The 21,274-nt window shown below is 41.1% G+C and overlaps 1 protein-coding gene across 1 annotated transcript in view; it reads left to right on the top strand.

Moving 5' to 3' along the window:
- Positions 1–21,274, top strand: part of ACP2 (acid phosphatase 2, lysosomal) — an 89,319-nt gene that overhangs the window by 66,091 nt on the left and 1,954 nt on the right. Inside the window, exons 7-10 of the mRNA XM_053720334.1 lie at positions 5,424–5,556; positions 5,686–5,774; positions 12,309–12,415; positions 13,759–13,934. Of these exons, the coding sequence (XP_053576309.1) occupies positions 5,424–5,556; positions 5,686–5,774; positions 12,309–12,415; positions 13,759–13,934 (505 nt within the window). The remainder of the gene's footprint in view (positions 1–5,423; positions 5,557–5,685; positions 5,775–12,308; positions 12,416–13,758; positions 13,935–21,274) is intronic.

Genomic DNA, 21,274 nt, shown 5'->3' with positions numbered 1-21,274 from the left:
TGTTGATAAACCCCCCAAAAAAGAATCGCTGAACTACTGACTAATTATACTAGGTGAAGCCCTGGACATGCTGATAAGTGCTTGGCAATCTACTGCACTATGCTGAGCTGAATATCTGCCTAGAATCGGGCCGTCTCATCAAGTAGCGCCATCTTGGAATACTAGTGTACCCAGTCGGGATACTGCTCGCTACACTCTAAACCACCTAATAGGTCTTCAAACCTGCCGACTCTTAATGCTTGAGGTGTGTCACAGTGCTAACCAACATGGACATGCAAATTCCCTACTCTGTTATCAGAGGTCTTCTGGAAGAGCACGGGAGAAAGTTGTGTAAGAGACTCGATGCCCTTATTTGTACAACCCAAGCAATGCGCACTCACGGTGACGGCCTGATGGTGGAGCGCAAGGTGGTGCAAGAACCGCGGAGTAGCAGGGCACCTACAGCTCCTCAAGCGTGTTTTTCCGCTGATGCTGACAGGCACAGGTCCTAGGACTAAGTCTTTCTCACCTAACGAACATTTGCGGCCCCAAGCAAAATATCCCAGGGTAAAGGACTGCATGGTGATAGTCACTGAGATACAGGTACTACAGCGCGACACGATGCTCGCAGTTCTCCACGCAGGCTCCTCTCTGCCGCCAACCAGTACAACTCTCGGAGTGCCTTCAAGGTGGGACTTTATATACTCGTCCGAACTGGAGAGCTGGCGGATCCTACAGATTCCCCAAGTTAGAACATTGTGCCATCATGCCTCCCAGGTTCTCCGGTCTGGCATTGAATGAATGAGGTGTTGTATCCTTGAAGATGTGTCTGTGTCCGCAGAGACTGCTGTTGATGAGACATTCTTACATTGTATATATTATGTTCCCAAATATTTTTTATGATGCTTGTTGCGGCTCGCTATGAAGGCCCTAGAGCCTGATATATGGACTCGCACTTGCTCATTTGCTCATGACATGCTTATATGCTACATAATCATATTGATCACCGTTATCATGCTTCCCATTCTTGTGTGCCTTGTCCCCAGCAGATTCTGACCTTCACCATTGGGTCCTTTATATTAAGAAGGTACCTGCTCATGTGTGTAATTTTTCCCCCTCTCGCTTTTATGTTACAGGTTATGTACACTCTTGTTAGGGAGGGTATGAGCCCTTGCTGTAGGGAGATATTTGGTTAACTCGTTCTCTTATCTGTAATCTCAACAGTATATAAATGTATAGTAATAGGAGTAACCTCTATCCATGTGGTGTTAACCTGAACCATGTTCCACTGTGCATGATTAATTGTCTCACATAGCTATTATCCTGAAGACTAGTTGTGGCCTTTGTTAAGTTTAATCCAGAAGGGCACATGACTTTAAATGTCCCCTAACCACGGATCTACTAAGCTACTAGAGCAATATTTCATTTACTATATACCCCAAGCAGTGTAAGACAGATCTCCATGTAAATGTGCTCCACGTATGAGGATGTGCTTGTCTCAGGTGTTGGTTATTGCACTATTGTTTTAAGTTCAGTGCTTGGACTCATTACATAACTGTATTATAGCTGAAAATATTGAATCTGCATTCATGAAGAATAATATAGGAAAATGTGCAGATTGTGTAACTTATTCCTCCTGCTGTTGGTATTATGTGTAGAACTAATGAAGATTTAATGATAGTAGTTGTAATTGCTTAGTTGCCTATATTATGTGCTACACTACTATTTGTTCCTGTCCTTTATTATGTACTTACTGCAGAAAGGTATTTACTCTTCATAAATGGACTGCTTCTCTCATATACTTGCTGAGGTCTGCATCCATTTTTATTGACTAATGTGCGAATTTGTGTTGTGAAGCGATGTTTTAACAGCAGGGGATGATGCCTTTGATGATGCATTATTAATTTGAATCAACTCTCATTACACATAACTGCGATGCTGACTTAGCTAGTATCCCTATGTCTAGTTTTAGACTATGTTTAACCACTACATTGTTATTCTATCTTTTTTAATGCAGTCAGAATATATCCGTTACCACATAACTTTCAAACATCCCTGGAATAACCACTACTGTAGGTACTAATATTTACATGGACTTCGCTATGTTTAGTGTAACTATATTTATGCGTTTACAGTTTGACTTCATCAGAATGTTTACTTATCTATTACAAGGGTTGGCAGTTGAGAGGAAATATAATACCAGTCTCCTCTCCACTCCCCCGCTCCCGCCCCCTCTAATTCTATGCGGTAAAGGATGAGTAACTTATCCTCTGCATTATCTTATTGGCAGAGTTTTGTAGTCTTTGCCCAGTCTGAAGAGCCCTAACTAAAGCTTTCCCCTGTATATATACTGATAAGCTCTTCAGGCCCTTAATATCAAGAAAAATTATAGTGTCTACACTTATGTTCCTTAATATCTATACATTTAGGATGTCTATTCTATTCCACTAGGTGTCCTTTGACTATGGGCATATGCATATGATTGATAGCTCTATCAGAGTAATTTTCATTGCAAAAATCTTAGTGATACTATCCTACTGTATTTAATGTGATGCCTAAACTTTGTGAGAACGTAGCCCTATTTTCAGTTTTCCTTACACAATGATAACTGACGCTATCTAGGTATGTGCTGGGTGTCATCCATGTACTTATGAGAATGAGGTCCTATCAGTGGACCTAGATGTCTTTGATGACACAACAATCTTCTAAATTTTAAAATTAAGAACAGAGAAGTTTGGCTATCAAGATTATTCTTTACTGTATTGCTATGGTGCTTATTCCTGAGATACTATTTGTACCTTTATTTGCCATGCATGTACTACTGTGTTATGTTTCTTCAATAAAAAGAAAATTAAAAAAAAAAAAAAAAAACACTTAGAAAAGAGTTCAACTATCCCAAGTACAAGGGTGGAATTCCTGGGTACTAAAATAGACTCCATATCCATGAGGATATTTCTAACAGACCAGAGATGTTGCAAGCTAACTTCGGCATGTCTTCTCCTTGAGTCAGTCTGTGGCTCAGTGTATGAAGGTGATTGGTCTCATGGTGTCCTGCATGGACATCATTCCTTTTGCCAGGTTCCGTCTCAGACCTTTACAACTGTGCATGCTGAGGCAGTGGAATGACTATCATTCAGATCTGTCTCAACAGATTTATTAGACAGCCGGTCGAGAGAATTGCTCTCTTGGTGGCTCTGTCCAGATCTTCTTTCCCGAGGGACATTCTTCTTAAGACCATCCTTGGAGATTGTGACTACGGACGCAAGCCTATCTGGATGGGGAGCTGTTTGGGGTTCCAGGAAGGCACAGGGGTTGTGGACTCAGGAGTCCTCCCTCCCGATCAATATTTTGGAACTACGGGCAATCTTTAAGGCTTTGAAGGCGTGGCCACTTCTGGGTTTGTCCCAGTTTATCAGATTCCAATCAGACAATATAACATTGGTGGCTTACATCAACCATCAAGGGGGAACGAGAAGTTCCTTGGAGATGAAGGAAGTATCTCAGATTCTGGAGTGGGCAGAGGCCATTCCGAGTGTGGACAACTGGCAGGCGGATTTTCTCAGCTTGCAATCCTTCCATCCAGGGGAATGGTCTTTCCATTCCGAAGTGTTTGCAGAGATATGCAGCAAGTGGAGGATGCCGGAGATAGATCGCATGGCGTCCCATCTCAATACCAAGCTACCCAGGTACGGGTCGAGGTCGAGGGATCCCCAAGCGGATCTAATAGATGCACTAGCAGTGCCCTGGAGGTTCAAACTCATATATTTTTCCTCCATTACCACGTCTTCCTCAAGTGGTGGCTCGCATCAAGCAGGAGTGGGTATCAGTATCCTGATTGCTCCATTGTGGCCGCGAAGGAAGTGATTCGCGGATCTAGTGGGGATGTCCTCATCTCCTCCATGGAAGTTACTTTGTCGCAGAGACCTGCTGATACAAGGTCCATTTGTTCATCAAAACCTAGATTCTCGGAGGCTGACTGCATGGAGTTTGAACACTTAGTCTTAGCCAAGAAAAGTTTCTCTGAGAGTGTCATTGATACTCATATTCAAACTCGTAAACCAGTTACTCGGTGTATCTACCACAAAGTGTAGAGGACCTACTTATTCTGGTGTGAAGAGTGTGGTTTTTCCTGGCACAGAGTTAAGGTTGCCAGGATCTTATCTTTTCTGCATGTTGGGCTAGAGAAGGGGTTTTCTGCTAGTTCCTGAGGGTACAGATTTCGGCCCTGTCGGTTTTATTGCACAAGAGACTGGCTGAGCTTCCAGACGTGCAGTCCTTTTGTTAAGGCTCTTATTAGGATCAGACCTGTGTTTTAGATCTGGGGCTCCTCCTTGGAGCCTAAATCTTGTTTTTTGAGTTTTGCAACAGGTTCCGTTTGAGCCTCTGCATTCTGTTGACATTAAATTGTTATCTTGGAAGGTTCTCTTTTTATTGGCTATTGCCTCTGTGCGCAGAGTTTCTGAGATCTCTGCTTTGCAATGTGAGCCCCCTTATCTGGTTTTTCATGCAGATAAACCGTTTAACGTACGAAATTAGGTTTTCTTCCTAAGGTTGTCAGATCGCAACATCAATCAGGAGATTGTGGTTCCTTCCTTGTGTCCTAATCCTCCTTCATCGAAGGAACGCTTTCTTTACAATTTGGATGTGGTTCGCACCTTGAAATTCTATCTTAAGGCTACTAAGGAGTTTCGACCATCTTCCTCTTTGTTGTCTATTCGGGGAAGCGTAAGGGGCAGAAGGCTACTTTAGACTTCCCTATCTTTTTGGTTAGGGATTGTCATCCGCTTAGCTTACGAGACAGCGGGACATTGTTCTCCTGAGAGGATAATGGCTCATTCTACTAGATCAGTGGCTTCTTCTTGGGCCTTTAAGAAAGAGGCCTCTATGGATCAGATTTGTAAGGCGGCTACCTGGTCCTCCTTAAATACGTTTTGAAAATTTTACAAGCAGCTTTCGGGAGAAAAGTTTTGCAGGCTGTGGTGCCCTCAGAATAGGATCCACCTCTTCCTTTTTGTTCCCTCCCGTTATTCATACTGTGTCCTCTGGAGCTTGGGTATAGTTTTCCCAATAGTAAGGAATGAAGCCGTGGACTCTCCCTATCTTAGGAAGGAAAACATAATTTATGCTTACCAGATAAATTCCTTTCCTTCCGGATAGGGAGAGTCCACGGCCCCCGTCCGTTTTTTCTTGTCTATGTGCGGTCCCTGATTTTATTCTTCTGGCACTATTTATACCCTAATGTTTCTCCTACTTTTCCTTGTTCCCTCGGCAGAATGACTGGGATAGTGAGGAAGTGGGAGAGATATTTTAAGCCTTTGGCTGGGGTGTCTTTGCCTCCTCCTGGTGGCCAGGTGTTGTAAAGAATGAAGCCGTGGACTCTCCCTATCCGGAAGGAAAGGACTTTATCTGGAAAGTATTAATTATGTTTTTATCTTCCTGTCCAGAAAATGCATAATTTGAGCCTGCCCACCTGGGCCAGTGATGATGTCCTTGCACGACTGAGGGTTCTAAAAGATTTCAGCTTCAGGTTCCTCTTTGGAGTACATCAACGTGTTGAAAAGGCTCGTCTGCAGGGAGGTGAGTGCTCCAACAAACGCCACTCAAACCTGGTGCTGCACTGCTTGTAGCAGAATCAAATGGGAAAGCTGATCCGTTTTAGCAAGGGTTCTAATTTTTTTGCTTGTGATTGTTTTTCCTTCTCTACAGGTGTTTTTGTAGATCAGATCCTTAAGAATGTATCATATGCTGCACAGAAAACTGCATCAAATGGCCTCAAACTCATTGCATACTCAGCAGTAAGTTTTTGCATTCTGACTTGGTAACTGCTACGTTCTTAGTTCAAGTTAGTATTTTTGCTGTGTGTCTGGTGTTTTTTTGTTTTGTTTTTTTGATGGGGGGCATTATTCATTCATTATCAATCAAGCAATTCTTTTGCCACAGTGATTGGTCAATAATCACGGTAACCTGCTTCGATTTGTATGATGGATCGTTATTTTGATGTGTATCTTTAAAACTGAGTTTTCTGTAAACTAATGTAAAAAATAGTTTCCGTAGCACCTGGCAGTTTCTTATATTTTGCCAACAATTTTTTTTATATCTTTGAATACACATTTGTAATTTGAAAGGGTGTAAAAAAAATTAATTTTTTTTTTTTTTTATACAAAAGAGGAATATTTTAATTTCTCTTGTAAGGTGTATCCAGTCCACGGATCATCCATTACTTGTGGGAAATTCTCCTTCCCAACAGGAAGCTGCAAGAGGATCACCCACAGCAGAGCTGTCTATATAGCTCCTCCCCTTAACTGCCACCTCCAGTCATTCTCTTGCAGCTCTCGACAAACATGGAAGCAGTTAGAGAGATGTGGTGTAATTTTTTTTTTTTTCTTCAATTCAAAAGTTTATTATTTTTAAATGGTACCGGAGTTGTACTATTTTGGTCTCAGGCAGAAAATAGAAGAAGAATCTGCCTGTGGTCTCTAATGATCTTAGCAGGTTGTAACTAAGATCCATTGCTGTTCTCACACATAACTGAAGAGAGAGAGGTAACTTCAGCTTGGGGAATGGTGTGCAGGGTATCCTGCTATGAGGTATGTGCAGTCTAAATTTTTCTAGAGAAATGTAAATGCTAGAAAATGTTGTTAATACCGGATTTATCTGAGGTAAGCCTGATTACAGTGATTTAACAACAACTAGTATCATGCTTGCTGTTAGAGGTAATACTCCTTATTATTTTTCACATTTCTGACATATAAAAAGTTTGCTGGAAGTGCTTAAACGTTTTTTATATGCATATTGGTGATAAAACTTTATTGGGGCTTGGTTTTTTCCACATGGCTGGCTAGATTTTCCTAGGGATAGCTTTTTATGGCCCTCTCACTGTGAGTACAGGTTGGGAGGGGCCTAATTTTAGGCCTAAATCGTGCAGTAGTTTTTGCAGCTTGAGACTTCCAGCTTCCCTTGGAGTCCCCTGAACACTTAGGACCTGTACAAACGGTTTTTGTGCTTTCCAAAGTCGATTGTATGGGAAGGTAGGGCCACGGCAGTTTGTTGTGACTGTTAAAAAAAAACGTTTATTTTTTTGAAACTAAGGGGTTAATCATCCATTTGCAAGTGGGTGCAATGCTCTGTTAGCCTATTATACACACTAAAAATTTTGTTTGATTTACTGCTTTTTATCACTGTTTTTCAAATTCTGACCTTTTTTTATTTTTCTTAAAGGCACAGTACTGTTTTTATTTTTTGCTTGTTAACTTTTTGTAAAGTGTTTTCCAAGCTTGCTGGTCTCATTGCTAGTCTGTTTAAACATGTCTGACATAGAGGAAACTCCTTGTTCATTATGTTTAGAAGCCATGGTGGAACCCCCTCTTAGAATGTGTACCAAATGTACTGATTTCACTTTAAGTTATAAAGACCATATTATGTCTTTAAAAGATTTATCACAAGAGGAATCTGACAAGGGGGAAGTTATGCCGACTATCTCACCCCACGTGTCAGAACCTTTGACTCCTGCTCAAGGGACTCACGCTCAAGAGGCGCCAAGTACATCTAGCGTGCCCATGGCGTTTACTTTACAAGACATGGCGGCAGTCATGGATAATACACTGTCAGCGGTATTATCCAGACTACCTGGGTTACGAGGAAAGCGAGACTGCTCTGGGGTTAGAAGAAATACAGAGCACTCTGACGCTTCAGTAGCTATGTCTGATACCCCCTCACAATATGCAGAAGCTGAGGAAGGAGAGCTTCTTTCTGTGGGTGATGTGTCTGACTCAGGGAAGATGGTGCAACCTGATTCTGATATGGCAACATTTAAATTTAAGCTTGAACACCTCCGTGTGTTACTTAGGGAGGTTTTAGCTACTCTGAATGACTGCAACACCGTTGCAGTGCCAGAGAAATTGTGCAGATTGGATAAATACTATGCAGTGCCTGTTTTCTCTGATGTTTTTCCAATACCTAAAAGGTTTTCAGAAATTATTACTAAGGAATGGGATAGACCAGGTGTACCGTTCTCTCCCCCTCCTATTTTTAAGAAATTGTTTCCAATAGATGCCGCCACACGGGACTTATGGCAAAAAGTCCCTAAGGTGGAGGGAGCAGTTTCTACCCTAGCTAAGCGTACTACTATCCCTGTCGAGGACAGTTGTGCTTTCTTGGATCCAATGGACAAAAAGTTAGAGGGTTACCTTAAGAAAATGTTTATTCAACAAGGTTTTATTCTGCAGCCTCTTGCATGCATTGCCCCAGTCACTGCTGCGGCGGCCTTCTGGTTTGAGTCTCTGGAAGAGGCTTTACAGGTAGAGACCCCATTGGACGATATACTTGACAAGCTTAGAGCACTTAAGCTAGCCAATTCATTTGTTTCTGATGCCATTGTTCATTTGACTAAACTAACTGCTAAGAATTCTGGTTTTGCTATTCAGGCGCGTAGGGCGCTATGGCTTTAAATCATGGTCAGCTGACGTCGCTTCAAAGTCTAAGCTTCTTAATATTCCCTTCAAGGGGCAGACTCTATTCGGGCCTGGTTTGAAGGAGATCATTTCTGATATCACGGGAGGAAAAGGTCATGCCCTCCCTCAGGACAGGCCTAATAAATCAAGGGCCAAACAGACTAATTTTCGTGCCTTTCGAAACTTTAAGACGAGCGCGGCATCAACTTCCTCTAATACAAAACAAGAGGGAACTTTTGCCCAGTCCAAGTCGGTCTGGAGACCTAACCAGGCTTGGAACAAAGGTAAGCAGGCCAAAAAACCTGCTGCTGCCTCTAAAACAGCATGAAGGATTGGCCCCCGATCTGGTAACGGATCTAGTAGGGGGCAGACTTTCTCTCTTCGCCCAGGCTTGGGCAAGAGATGTCCAGGATCCCTGGGCGTTGGAAATTGTATCCCAGGGATATCTTCTGGACTTCAAAGCTTCCCCTCCAAAAGGGAGATTTCACCTTTCACAATTATCTGCAAACCAGATAAAAAGAGAGGCATTCTTACATTGTGTTCAAGACCTCCTAGGTATGGGAGTGATCCACCCAGTTCCAAAGAAGGAACAGGGACAAGGATTCTATTCAAATCTGTATGTGGTTCCCAAAAAAGAGGGAACCTTCAGACCAATCTTAGATCTCAAGATCCTAAACAAATTTCTCAGGGTTCCATCATTCAAGATGGAGACTATTCGTACCATCCTGCCTATGATCCAGGAGGGTCAATACATGACTACAGTGGATTTAAAGGATGCTTATCTTCACATTCCGATACACAAAGATCATCATCGGTTTCTCAGGTTTGCCTTCCTAGACAGGCATTACCAGTTTGTAGCTCTTCCCTTTGGGTTAGCTACAGCCCCAAGAATCTTTACGAAGGTTCTGGGGTCACTTCTGGCGGTCCTAAGGCCGCGGGGCATAGCAGTAGCCCCTTATTTAGACAAAATTCTGATACAGGCGTCAAATTTCCAAATTGCCAAGTCTCATACGGACATAGTTCTGGCATTTCTGAGGTCGCACGGGTGGAAAGTGAACGAAGAGAAGAGTTCTCTATCCCCTCTCACAAGAGTTTCCTTTCTGGGAACTCTGTAGAAATGAGGATTTACCTGACAGAGACCAGGTTATCAAAACTTCTAAATTCTTGCCGTGTTCTTTATTCTACTTCTCGCCCTTCGGTGGCTCAGTGTATGGAAGTAATCGGCTTAATGGTAGCGGCAATGGACATAGTGCCCTTTGCCCGCCTACATCTCAGACCGCTGCAACTCTGCATGCTCAGTCAGTGGAATGGGGATTTCACAGATTTGTCCCCTCTACTAAATCTGGATCAAGAGACCAGGGATTCTCTTCTCTGGTGGCTATCTCGGGTCCATCTGTCCAAAGGTATGACCTTTCGCAGGCCAGATTGGACAATAGTAACGACAGATGCCAGCCTTCTAGGCTGGGGGGCAGTCTGGAACTCCCTGAAGGCTCAGGGATCGTAGACTCAGGAGGAGACCCTCCTCCCAATAAACATTCTGGAATTAAGAGCGATATTCAATGCTATTCAAGCTTGGCCTCAGCTAGCCTCAATGAGGTTCATCAGATTTCAGTCGGACAACATCACGACTGTGGCTTACATCAACCATCAAGGGGGAACAAGGAGTTCCCTAACGATGTTGGAAGTTTCAAAGATAATTCGTTGGGCAGAGATTCACTCTTGCCACCTATCAGCTATCCATATCCCAGGTGTAGAGAACTGGGAGGCGGATTTTCTAAATCGATAGACTTTTCATCCGGGGGAGTGGGAACTCCATCCGGAGGTGTTTGCACAATTGGTTCGACGTTGGGGCGAACCAGAACTGGATCTCATGGCGTCTCGCCAGAACGCCAAACTTCCTTGTTACGGATCCAGGTCCAGGGATCCCAAGGCAAAGCTGATAGATGCTCTAGCAGCGCCTTGGTCCTTCAACCTGGCTTATGTGTTTCCACCGTTTCCTCTGCTCCCTCGTCTGATTGCCAAAATCAAGCAGGAGAGAGCATCAGTGATTTTGATAGCGCCTGTGTGGCCACGCAGGACTTGGTATGCAGATCTAGTGGACATGTCATCTCTTCCACCATGGACTCTGCCTCTGAGACAGGACCTTCTACTTCAGGGTCCTTTCAACCATCCAAATCTAATTTCTCTGAGACTGACTGCCTGGAGATTGAACGCTTGATTTTATCAAAGCGTGGCTTCTCCGAGTCAGTCATTGATACCTTAGTTCAGGCACGGAAGCCTGTCACCAGGAAAATCTATCATAAATATGGTGTAAATATCTTTATTGGTGTGAATCCAAGGGTTACTCATGGAGTAAAGTCAGGATTCCCAGGATATTATCTTTTCTCCAAGAAGGATTAGAAAAGGGATTGTCAGCTAGTTCCTTAAAGGGACAGATTTCTGCTCTGTCTATTCTTTTGCACAAGCGTCTGGCGGATAGTCCAGACGTTCAGGCGTTTTGTCAGGCTTTAGTTAGAATCAAGCCTGTGTTTAAACCAGTTGCTCCGCCATGGAGTTTAAATTTGGTTCTTAAAGTTCTCCAAGGGATTCCGTTTGAACCTCTTCATTCCATAGATATCAAGCTTTTATCTTGGAAAGTTCTGTTTTTGGTAGCTATTTCCTCGGCTTGTAGAGTTTCCGAGTTATCTGCCTTACAGTGTGATTCCCCTTATCTGATCTTCCATTCAGATAAGGTAGTTTGGCATACCAAACCTGGGTTTTTACCTAAGGTGGTATCTTATAAGAATATCAATCAGGAGATTGTTGTTCCGTCATTGTGTCCTAAGCCTTCTTCAATGAAGGAACATCTATTACACAATCTTGACGTGGTTCGTGCTTTTTATTTACAAGCTACTAAAGATTTTCGTCAAACATCTGCTTTGTTTGTTGTCTACTCTGGACAGAGGAGAGGCCAAAAGGCTTCGGCAATTTCTCTTTCGTTTTTGGCTAAGAAGTATAATACGCTTAGCTTATGAGACTGCTGGCCAGCAGCCTCCTGAAAGGATTACAGCTTATTCTACTAGAGCTGTGGCTTCCACATGGGCTTTTAAAAATGAGGCTTCTGCTGAACAGATTTGCAAGGCGGCGACTTGGTCTTCGCTTCATACTTTTTCAAAGTTTTATAAATTTGATACTTTTGCTTCTTCGGAGGCTATTTTTGGGAGAAAGGTTTTACAGGCAGTGGTACCTTCCGTTTGAGTTCCTGCCTTGTCCCTCCCTTCATCCGTGTACTTTAGCTTTGGTATTGGTATCCCACAAGTAATGGATGATCCGTGGACTGGATACACCTTACAAGAGAAAACATAATTTATGCTTACCTGATAAATTTATTTCTCTTGTGGTGTATCCAGTCCACGGCCCGCCCTGTCATTTTAAGGCAGGTATGTTTTATTTTTAAACTACAGTCACCACTGCACCCTATGGTTTCTCCTTTCTCTTGTTTGTCTTCGGTCAAATGACTGGAGGTGGCAGTTAAGGGGAGGAGCTATATAGACAGCTCTGCTGTGGGTGATCCTCTTGCAGCTTCCTGTTGGGAAGGAGAATATCCCACAAGTAATGGATGATCCGTGGACTGGATACACCACAAGAGAAATAAATTTATCAGGTAAGCATAAATTATGTTTTTATATATGAAATCATGTGTGACTTTCAACATCATTGAAGACCGATTTGGGGCTTAAAATGTCAATCTACTGAGAACCCTGATGGGTGAATGAAGTTTATGTGAAATTGATGGCTGGACTTTTTTTATGTGCTTTTGCCACAGTGCACAGAAATGATGTGCCTAAAAATTGTTATAAATATTGACAAATTAAAATAAATAGTTTTTTTCCTTTTCAGCATGACACCACGTTGGCAGCACTGCAAATGGCTCTTGATGTCCATAATGGGAAACAGGCCCCTTACGCTTCCTGCCACATGTTTGAACTGTATGAAGAAGATTCTGGGTATGAACCTAAAAGAAGCCAATTAGGATGACTAAGGCTCTAATCGTGCAATGATACTGGATATTTTCTTATCAAATTTACCTTGCTCTCTTGGTGTACTTGTATGTAACCTAGCTCACTTCCGTGAGAGCATACCGAGGTAGGCTCCAAAGCACGCGTAGTATATGGCATCTGTGTATGAAACAATGTTATGCATATGCTCAAGAACTGTAGACTGAGCCTTCCTATGTACGTGCCTAAGGATATATAAGCTAGATTTCAACAAAGGATACCAAGAGAACAAATTTGATTATTATTTTTGTTATTTTACCTATATTATCTTTAAAATAGATAGTTCTACTTGCTGCACCACATGGGTTTAACCAAGAACGGTTTTATACCTGAAATTTTATTTGACATTTCTTATACTACAACTCCCTTTTTGTTCTTATAATCTATCTCTTTACCTGATCTTTCCAACATCATAAGCAGAGAGGAGTTGCCTGGCTAGATGGTAAAACCACATGTTATTTTGGAAACCTGAAGTTTTGTTTGGTAGGTCTTTAAAAGCCTTCAAAATGATGTTCACACGTTAAACGTTGAAGACAGATGCATGACCAAGGACCCTCACTCATGACAGCCATGTCATTCATGACAAACTGATATAAATTTGTACAGCTTTGAGAGCTGCCAGAACAGTCACGCATGTCCGTGGTTGCTACAAACTATCGTGGCCGGACTGTTAGCCGACGGACATTTGGCAGAGGGACATTTGGCTGACGGATAATAGTCCGACAGACAAGTGGCTGTCAGATAACAGTCCAGCCACGAGATCGATAGATAAATTAGATAGATTAGATAAATAGATTTGATAGATGGATAGATTAGATAGATAATTTCCCAGACAAAGAATTACAAGATGTGCGGGCTGGGACCCATGGTTAGGTTACCAGAGGCGGTTGCGGCGCCCGAGGTTCTAATTAGGACACTCTGGAGCGTATCTGCTCTCGGCCGAACTCGGAACGTGCTTTGGCATTCTCTCCGTTGGCCAAATGTCCGTCTGACAGAATGCTGTCAGCCAAGTGTCCATTGGCATTTTGTCAGAGCACCACAAAATATATAAGGCACACTACTTAGTCCCACCCGAGGAAATCTAAAGGGATTAGTGTCAAAGCTCTATCCTTCACTCCAGACTCTGATTGCTGAGTTTCCCATATGACAATTGGCCCTACTAACTAGCTGGCTGTAGTGGTTGGAAAGTTCACATTCTCCAGATTATTATAGGTTGACAGAGGGTTCAATATTGTGTGTGTCTATCTCTCTATAACCCTTAATAAAAGTCTAACTTTGCTTATTTTCTGTAGGAACTTCACAGTAGAGATGTATTTTAGGAACGAGAGTGGTAAGGCACCCTTCCCACTGACCCTTCCTGGCTGTACCCAGAGGTGTCCCCTCCAGGAGTTTAAGCAACTGCTTCAGCCAGTTATCTCTCAGGACTGGCAGCAAGAATGCCAAATCTCTAACAAAACTCAAGACACAGGTGAATATCTCTTGCTCTGTCTCTCACTTTTTTTCTCTTTTTTTATGTAGTTTCTCACTGTACGTCTGTATCCTTGTTTGCAGGTTTACAGTCATTCATTTGTTAGCTGTTTTTTATGTACTTTTGAAATGCAAAATTTTCACAAATGGGAGTAAGAATATTTATATGAATGCAGAAATAATACATACAGCTGTCAGCTAAAGGTATTCTATTAACAAATTAATAAAAGAGAGGACTTTTATGGGGTTATAATGTGCAAGGGAGAAACATGTTACTTAAACAAAATTCTGAACATTTCTGGAAGCTAAATTTATAATTGATATTAAATGTAAAGACGAGAGCTATTTTTTCCCCTGTAGAATAATAAAAAAAAACAACCATATTTGGTTTTTCATGATGTAACTTCGTCTGAGGATAGTGACCCACAAGACTTTAAAAGCCAATAAAACATTTTTTTTAATGTTGGTCTCTACATGCAAATACATAAGCTGCTGACTTTGTGACATGGTGAAGTCTGCAATGCTTGCTGCACCTATGCATGACTTTACCTTTGTGTTTAAAGGGACACTAAACCCAAATAAAATTATTTTGTGATTCAGATAGAGCATGCCATTCTAAGCAACTTTCTAATTTACTCAATTGTTATTCGTTCTCTTGCTATCTTTATTTAAAAAACAGGAATGTGATGCATAGGAGCCGGCCCATTTTTAGTTAAGAACCTGGGTTATGCTTGCTTATTGGTGGGTAAATGTAAGCTTCAATAAGCAAGCGCTATCCATGGTGCTGAACCTAAAATGGGCTGGCTGCTAAGATTTACATTCCTGCTTTTAAAATAGTTAGCAAGAGAACGAAGAAAAATTGATAATAGGAGTGAATTAGAAAGTTGATTAAAATTGCATGCTCTATCTGAATCATGAATGAGAAAATTTGGGTTCAGTGTGTCTTTAACCTCATTGCATTTATGTAATTTTTGCATCACTGACTCCAGCTTACTAACAAATTACATTGTGCCATTTTGAATAAGAAAATCCCTTTAAAGGGCCATAATAACAGCGCTAGCTACACATCTGAGTCGTGTGACTAGCACTGCTGATTTGGATCATCGGCTGGTTCCACTTGGCACCAGCAGTACACTGAGGGCCCAGAGAAGAACTTCTCCTGTGTGTTTAACCCCTTTTTACAGGGGTTGAAAACACAGTAGAGCATTGTTGAATAGTCGTAAAATAACATGCTCTAACGCAGGGTACTTCAAACTTTTCCCCAAGGCCCAAATGCAATTATACCACATACCGTTGCGACCCTATTTTTATGCTTGGTCTTGAAATATACAACAAGATAGCTGTAATTTTTGGCAAAGTGACTAAAATGTGTGCATACTTATATTCCTGATTGTAGTCAAACTTTAAAATGTTGTAAAAGGGGGGCGGAGCTAACTGCCATACAGGAAAGCTGCACTTTGTCAGAGCTCCTCTGCAAACTCTGCTAAAAACCTTATTAAAACCTCAAATCAGCCTATATCAACTGAGGTAAACAACAGATCACTCTAGCAGGACAAGGAATCAATCGATCTGGGACCAAAATTGGGTTTTTAGAGCAAAAACGAAACCATCCAGTTCAGACTTCCAGGGCCCATTCAGGAAAGTCCCCGGCTGCGGCCTACACTGGATCCGGAGGTAGGAGTTAAACAACACAAAATAACCTCATTAGCTTGGGGAAAATAGAGAAACATACCCCAGATACTAAACTACCTAAAATAAAAGGTTTTTTTACATGCTACAAGTGGAAATAGCTTAACTCTGAGGAGAAAGGGAGGTGGGAAAATCGCCATTTTTAGCAACATTCTGCAAAGTTTATTGGCCCCTCTGCACCCCACAACTGTGTCCTTTTAAGAAGTACCAAGACCCCCAACCCTAGTCAGGAAAGTCAGAGAGACACTGAAGGGGCAAAGGTTGGGAAAGCTTATAAAGGACACTTGATTACAAATATCTCCCTTTATTTAAACAGAAAGGGTTTTATTTTTACAGTAAAGAATACACATCAATACAGAGTTGGGATTTCACTCCTGAACATTATACTGCAGCATAAAATAGCACCTTGCACTGCATATGAGTAGTATGGGCTAACTAAAGAAGCAGCTGCACAGTGACAGAGCTACATGTAACATAATCTCACATCTTAATGATTTCTTAATACATCCATGCTAAATATAAGCTAACAAAGCATCCTTAGAGGACGTCATACAGTAGCTGACACCTTTGCATTGCCTGTACATAACAGCCAGAGCCGCAAACATACCATTGCAACATGAAAAACAAACCACAAACGGTCAAAGATTGTCTATCACGAGCACAATTAAAGCAAAGAAATCTGGAAAATTCTCTAACACCAACAATAAGCAATTCGCCCTCATCACAATCAGACATGACGGAACCAGCCCCGTCAGTGCCCGCAATTAAAGAGTTACTAAGTCAAATAAAGGTGCTATTTCAGGAAGAATTGAAAACGGCCATATTTGAACTTAGACAAGACATACGAGAAATTGGAGGGTGTACAGTGGAGCTCTAGGAGAAACTTGATGAAGTAGTTGTTGAAATACCACAAATACAGAATGCCATTCAGGAGCAGTCATCACATATCAAAAGGCTGGAAGATCAAATAGAAGACCTTGAAAACAGGTCGAGAAGGTCGAATCTCAGGATCCGAAACCTCCCAGAAACCTACACTAATCTTCCAGACACAGTCACGAAGATATTCCGCCACCTTTTACCAGAAATGGACACCGCCATGCTACTCATGGATAGAGTGCATAGGGCTCTCTCCAGACCGCCACAGCCCTCCATGGCCAGAGACATTTTCTTAAAAATGCATTACTTCCATATCAAAGATCAAATACTTACGGCAGCCAGGAATGCACAAACACTCTCGTATGAAGGACACTCTTTGCAAATCTTTGCAGATTTAGCTCCGATCACCCTACGCAGAAGGCGAGAGCTCAAGCCTATTTTATCCATATTAAATAACATGCAAATAAGATATAGATGGAACTTTCCGTTCAAACTATCATTTACCTATCAAAACAACCCCTACTCCTGTACAACAGTTGAAGAGGGACAGGAAATTCTTAGGAAGCTACATCTTTTAACAGACATACAAAGCAAGGATCAGCCACCTAAACCTCAGAGACAATCCTTTCAAAGGGAATGTACACCTGCAAGGAAACAGAAAAACCCCCGAAAAGGGCTCAAAAACTCAGACCCCAAGCAGGACTGATCAGAGTTCAGAATCCGAGGACGAAGAAACCTGAACTTACAAACAAACTCTTCAGGCCTGTTATCTATCGCTGTTTAACTACCTGAATAGGCAATCCACTGTTCTGTAAAGGTATTATGGTTACTTAAAAAATGCATATTAATTTTTAGTACCTATTCCAATAACAAAAATAAGGTAAGGTTGTGAGTTGGATAGATCAGCATTTTACTGACCCTACATAATGTTTCCGGACATTACTCTTGTCTAAACCGTTGAGACGTTCCTCATAATTCATACCCTATCCCTTTCAAACCCACACCCATATCCTTGTTTACCCGGCACCCTCCCACCCCCTACCAGATTACCCACTTATCTTTCCCTCTCTTCCTTCCCTCCCCATGCCCCCCCAGTTATAGCATGGTTCTCATATTCTAAACATTAAGATACATCTTGATTTTTTTTTTGCACTATTGTGAAAATGAATAATGTCACTGTTTAATTGCTCTACTCATTTGACTTGAAATGTTTGTTTGTTATGTTTGTTATAATTATAATGTTCTTAATAGTTGACGACTCATTGTACATTACAATGCACACTTTATCACAGATAGCATCACTCCTAAAGTTCACAAAGAAAGCTAGAAAACCTATAATACAAGCTCCTACCACCATAGGCAATTCTCTACTACTAACCTATCACATAAGATATATCAAACAAAAGTTTTCATATCCACTATTGATATCTGCAGTGCTCCGCATGAATACAAAAATTAGACGAGCCAACAGAAATATACATATCAGCACATACACAACTCCTACCCAAATATGGCTCATGGTAATCACACACAACGTTAGAGGTTTGCACTCTAACGTCAAACGAAAAAAGGCACTTCAGGAATATAAAAATCTGCAAGCACATATAGTGTTACTACAAGAAACACATTTCACAAAAGCAAGCACACCAAAATACTGGGATAAAGCATATTCACAACAATACCATACAACTACACATAAGCATAGAGGAGTGTCAATTCTATTACACAGTTCCTTAAACTTTAAAGAGGAAGAAATCATAACCGACAAAGAGGGAAGATACCTGATAATTAGGGGATACATACACAATACCCCTATCATGATAGGCAATATCTATGCCCCAAACGACCACCAAGCTCAATTCCTAACTAAAGTTAGCAAACTACTAACCATGTGGAATAAATATAAAATAATTGTGGGAGGAGATTTTAATCTCACATTAGATAATCTAATAGACAGATCCCAACATATAACCCGTACGCAACAGAAAAGAGAACCTAAACATAAAATCCTGGGTGATTTCCTGCTTGATCACAATTTTATTGATGGGTGGAGGACCTTAAACAAAGGTGTGAGAGAGTACACATATTACTCACCAGTTCACGACTCTCATTCGAGAATCGACTACATTTTATTGAGCCAGATTCTGGTTCCATTACTCATGCAGGCGAAAATACATAATTGCACATGGTCAGATCACTCTATAGTTGAGATCACACTACAGGGGATAACAAATCATAATAGAACCAAAGCATGGGCATTTAACCCTAAAATAATAGGGGACCCACTTGTTAAACAAAAATTATTAGATGAACTTACCCACTTTATAGCAGCAAATAATGGATCTACACTTAACCCATTACACCAATGGGGAGCACTCAAGGCTTTCGTTAGAGGTTACCTGATGACTGAATCAGCAAGGCAGCATAGACTCCACCAATCACATATAGGAAAACTGAGAACAGACATTTCAAACCTGAAAAGGGAAGTGATAGCACACCCAAGCAATGCTAATAACAAACCACTGAAACAGAAAAACAAAGAACTAGACTCCTCTCAGATGAAGCTAACAAATCCATAAAACTACTAGATACACACTATTTTATCCACTCCAACAAACCGGATAGAATGTTAGCAAACAAATTAAAGGAAATCACTAGAGCTACAGCGGTACCACAGATACATACACCGACAGGAAAGGTAACAAATGACCCCCTAGAAATTGCAAACTCCTTTGCTGACTATTATAATGCACTCTATAATCTCCCGACTCCCAAAGTGAATCAAGAAGCGGCTGAAACGCTAAATAAGTTCCTAGCAGACAGTACAATGCCTCAATTGTCTCAATCTGACGTTACAATGCTAAACAACCCCATTTCAGTAACATAGGTTTTGCTTGCCATAAAAGATCTTAAGCCAAACAAAGCTCTAGGACCAGATGGTTATTCCGGAATATTTTATAAAACCTTCAAAAATATATTAGCCCCACAATTAGTCACTATCTTTAATTCTATAATGAAAGGAAGTGAAATCCCAAAAGAAATGCTCCTGGCCAGAATATCAGTTATCCCTAAACCGGGGAAAAATAAGCAGTTATGCCAAAATTATAGGCCCATCTCCCTTATAAACCAAGACATAAAACTGTTCACGAAAATCCTGGCAAATAGACTAAACGATCCCCTAACTAAATTGATACATTCAGATCAAGTCGGTTTCATTAAATCCAGGGAAGCGCCAGACAATACACGTAAAGTCATCAATTTAATAAATTATGCTGAGGTACATGGAGTGCCTTCTCTGCTCCTTTCGCTGGATGCAGAGAAGGCATTCGATAGAGTAAACTGGAGATACATGACCGCCTTATTGACTAAAGTAGGAATACGAGGAGAATTCTTAAACGCTATCTCATTACTGTACTCAACTCCTGAAGCATATATTAGACTAGCAGGATATAACTCTAAATCAATACCAATCCGAAATGGAACAAGACAAGGATGCCCCCTCTCCCCACTGTTGTTCGCCTTGTGCATAGAACCCCTAGCACTTAAAATTAGGGAATGTACAGATATCTCAGGAATTAAAGTAACTAATACAATATATAAACTTGCATTATTTTCAGATGATGTCATTTTAACCCTTACAAAACCCACACTTTCTTTACCACCCTTATATAATATCCTACAACAGTTTGGAGCGGTGTCAGGATATAAAATAAATGAAGATAAATGCGAAGCCATAGGAATCCATCTACCATCGCATACTAAAAAATTGTTAGAGGCTAATTTCTCCTTTAAATGGGCAAGCAAAACTATAAAATACTTGGGAATTCACATCACGACTGATGTCTATGCACTTTTTAAATATAATTACAAACCCCTATTCGCACAAATATGGCAACTTATGTCCAAATGGACGAAATACAAAATATCATTCCTGGGAAAGATTATAGTATCTAAAATGACAATCCTACCAAAACTTCTTTACCTGTTCAGATCTTTACCTATATCCATCCCAATAAGGGAATTACATAGTTTACAAAACGATATTCTCTCTTTTATTTGGCAAAATAAAAAAGCGAGGATTAACAAGCATATTATGACCAGACATAGAGACGGGGGAGGAATGGGTATACCCCACCTGATATCATATTACAACGCCGCCAGAATGGCACAAACAGCTTTTTGGTGTACAAGAGATAAAAACATACAATGGGTGCAATTAGAAGCTAACATAATAGGAGTTAATAATATAGCCAAACTTCTATGGTCCACAAAACAAAGCAGGCCTCAGCAGGGGAAGCGATTCATATCCATTACACACACATTATATATCTGGGACAAATTAACACATTATTATCAAATCACAAACACCAAATCCCCGATAACCCCTCTAACTGATCTCAACTCCTCCATAGATAAGATAGTACAGGATAAATGGGCTAACAGAGGACTGTACAGGATAGCAGACACCCTCATTAATGGGACATTCATGACACATAACCAATACAATGAACTAGACCCTTTAGACACACATACGTGGTACCACTACTTCCAGTTACTCTCTAGAGTACATGAAATTATGGGTACATCAACCACACGCGTTACCACCCCCTTTGAATCCATATGTCTTTCTAAAACTAGGCCAAAAGGCTCCATAACTAAATTATACCTAATATTCAATATAAATAATAACACGAACAAAACATCAACAATGGACAAATGGGAAGCTGATTTAGGAAAGGAATGGGCAATTACAGACTGGATTCAGACACTCAGACA

The sequence above is a fragment of the Bombina bombina genome, chromosome 7, assembly GCF_027579735.1.
Source record: "Bombina bombina isolate aBomBom1 chromosome 7, aBomBom1.pri, whole genome shotgun sequence".
Classification (NCBI taxonomy): Eukaryota; Metazoa; Chordata; class Amphibia; order Anura; family Bombinatoridae; genus Bombina; species Bombina bombina.
This window is presented reverse-complemented; position numbering and strand designations above follow the sequence as displayed.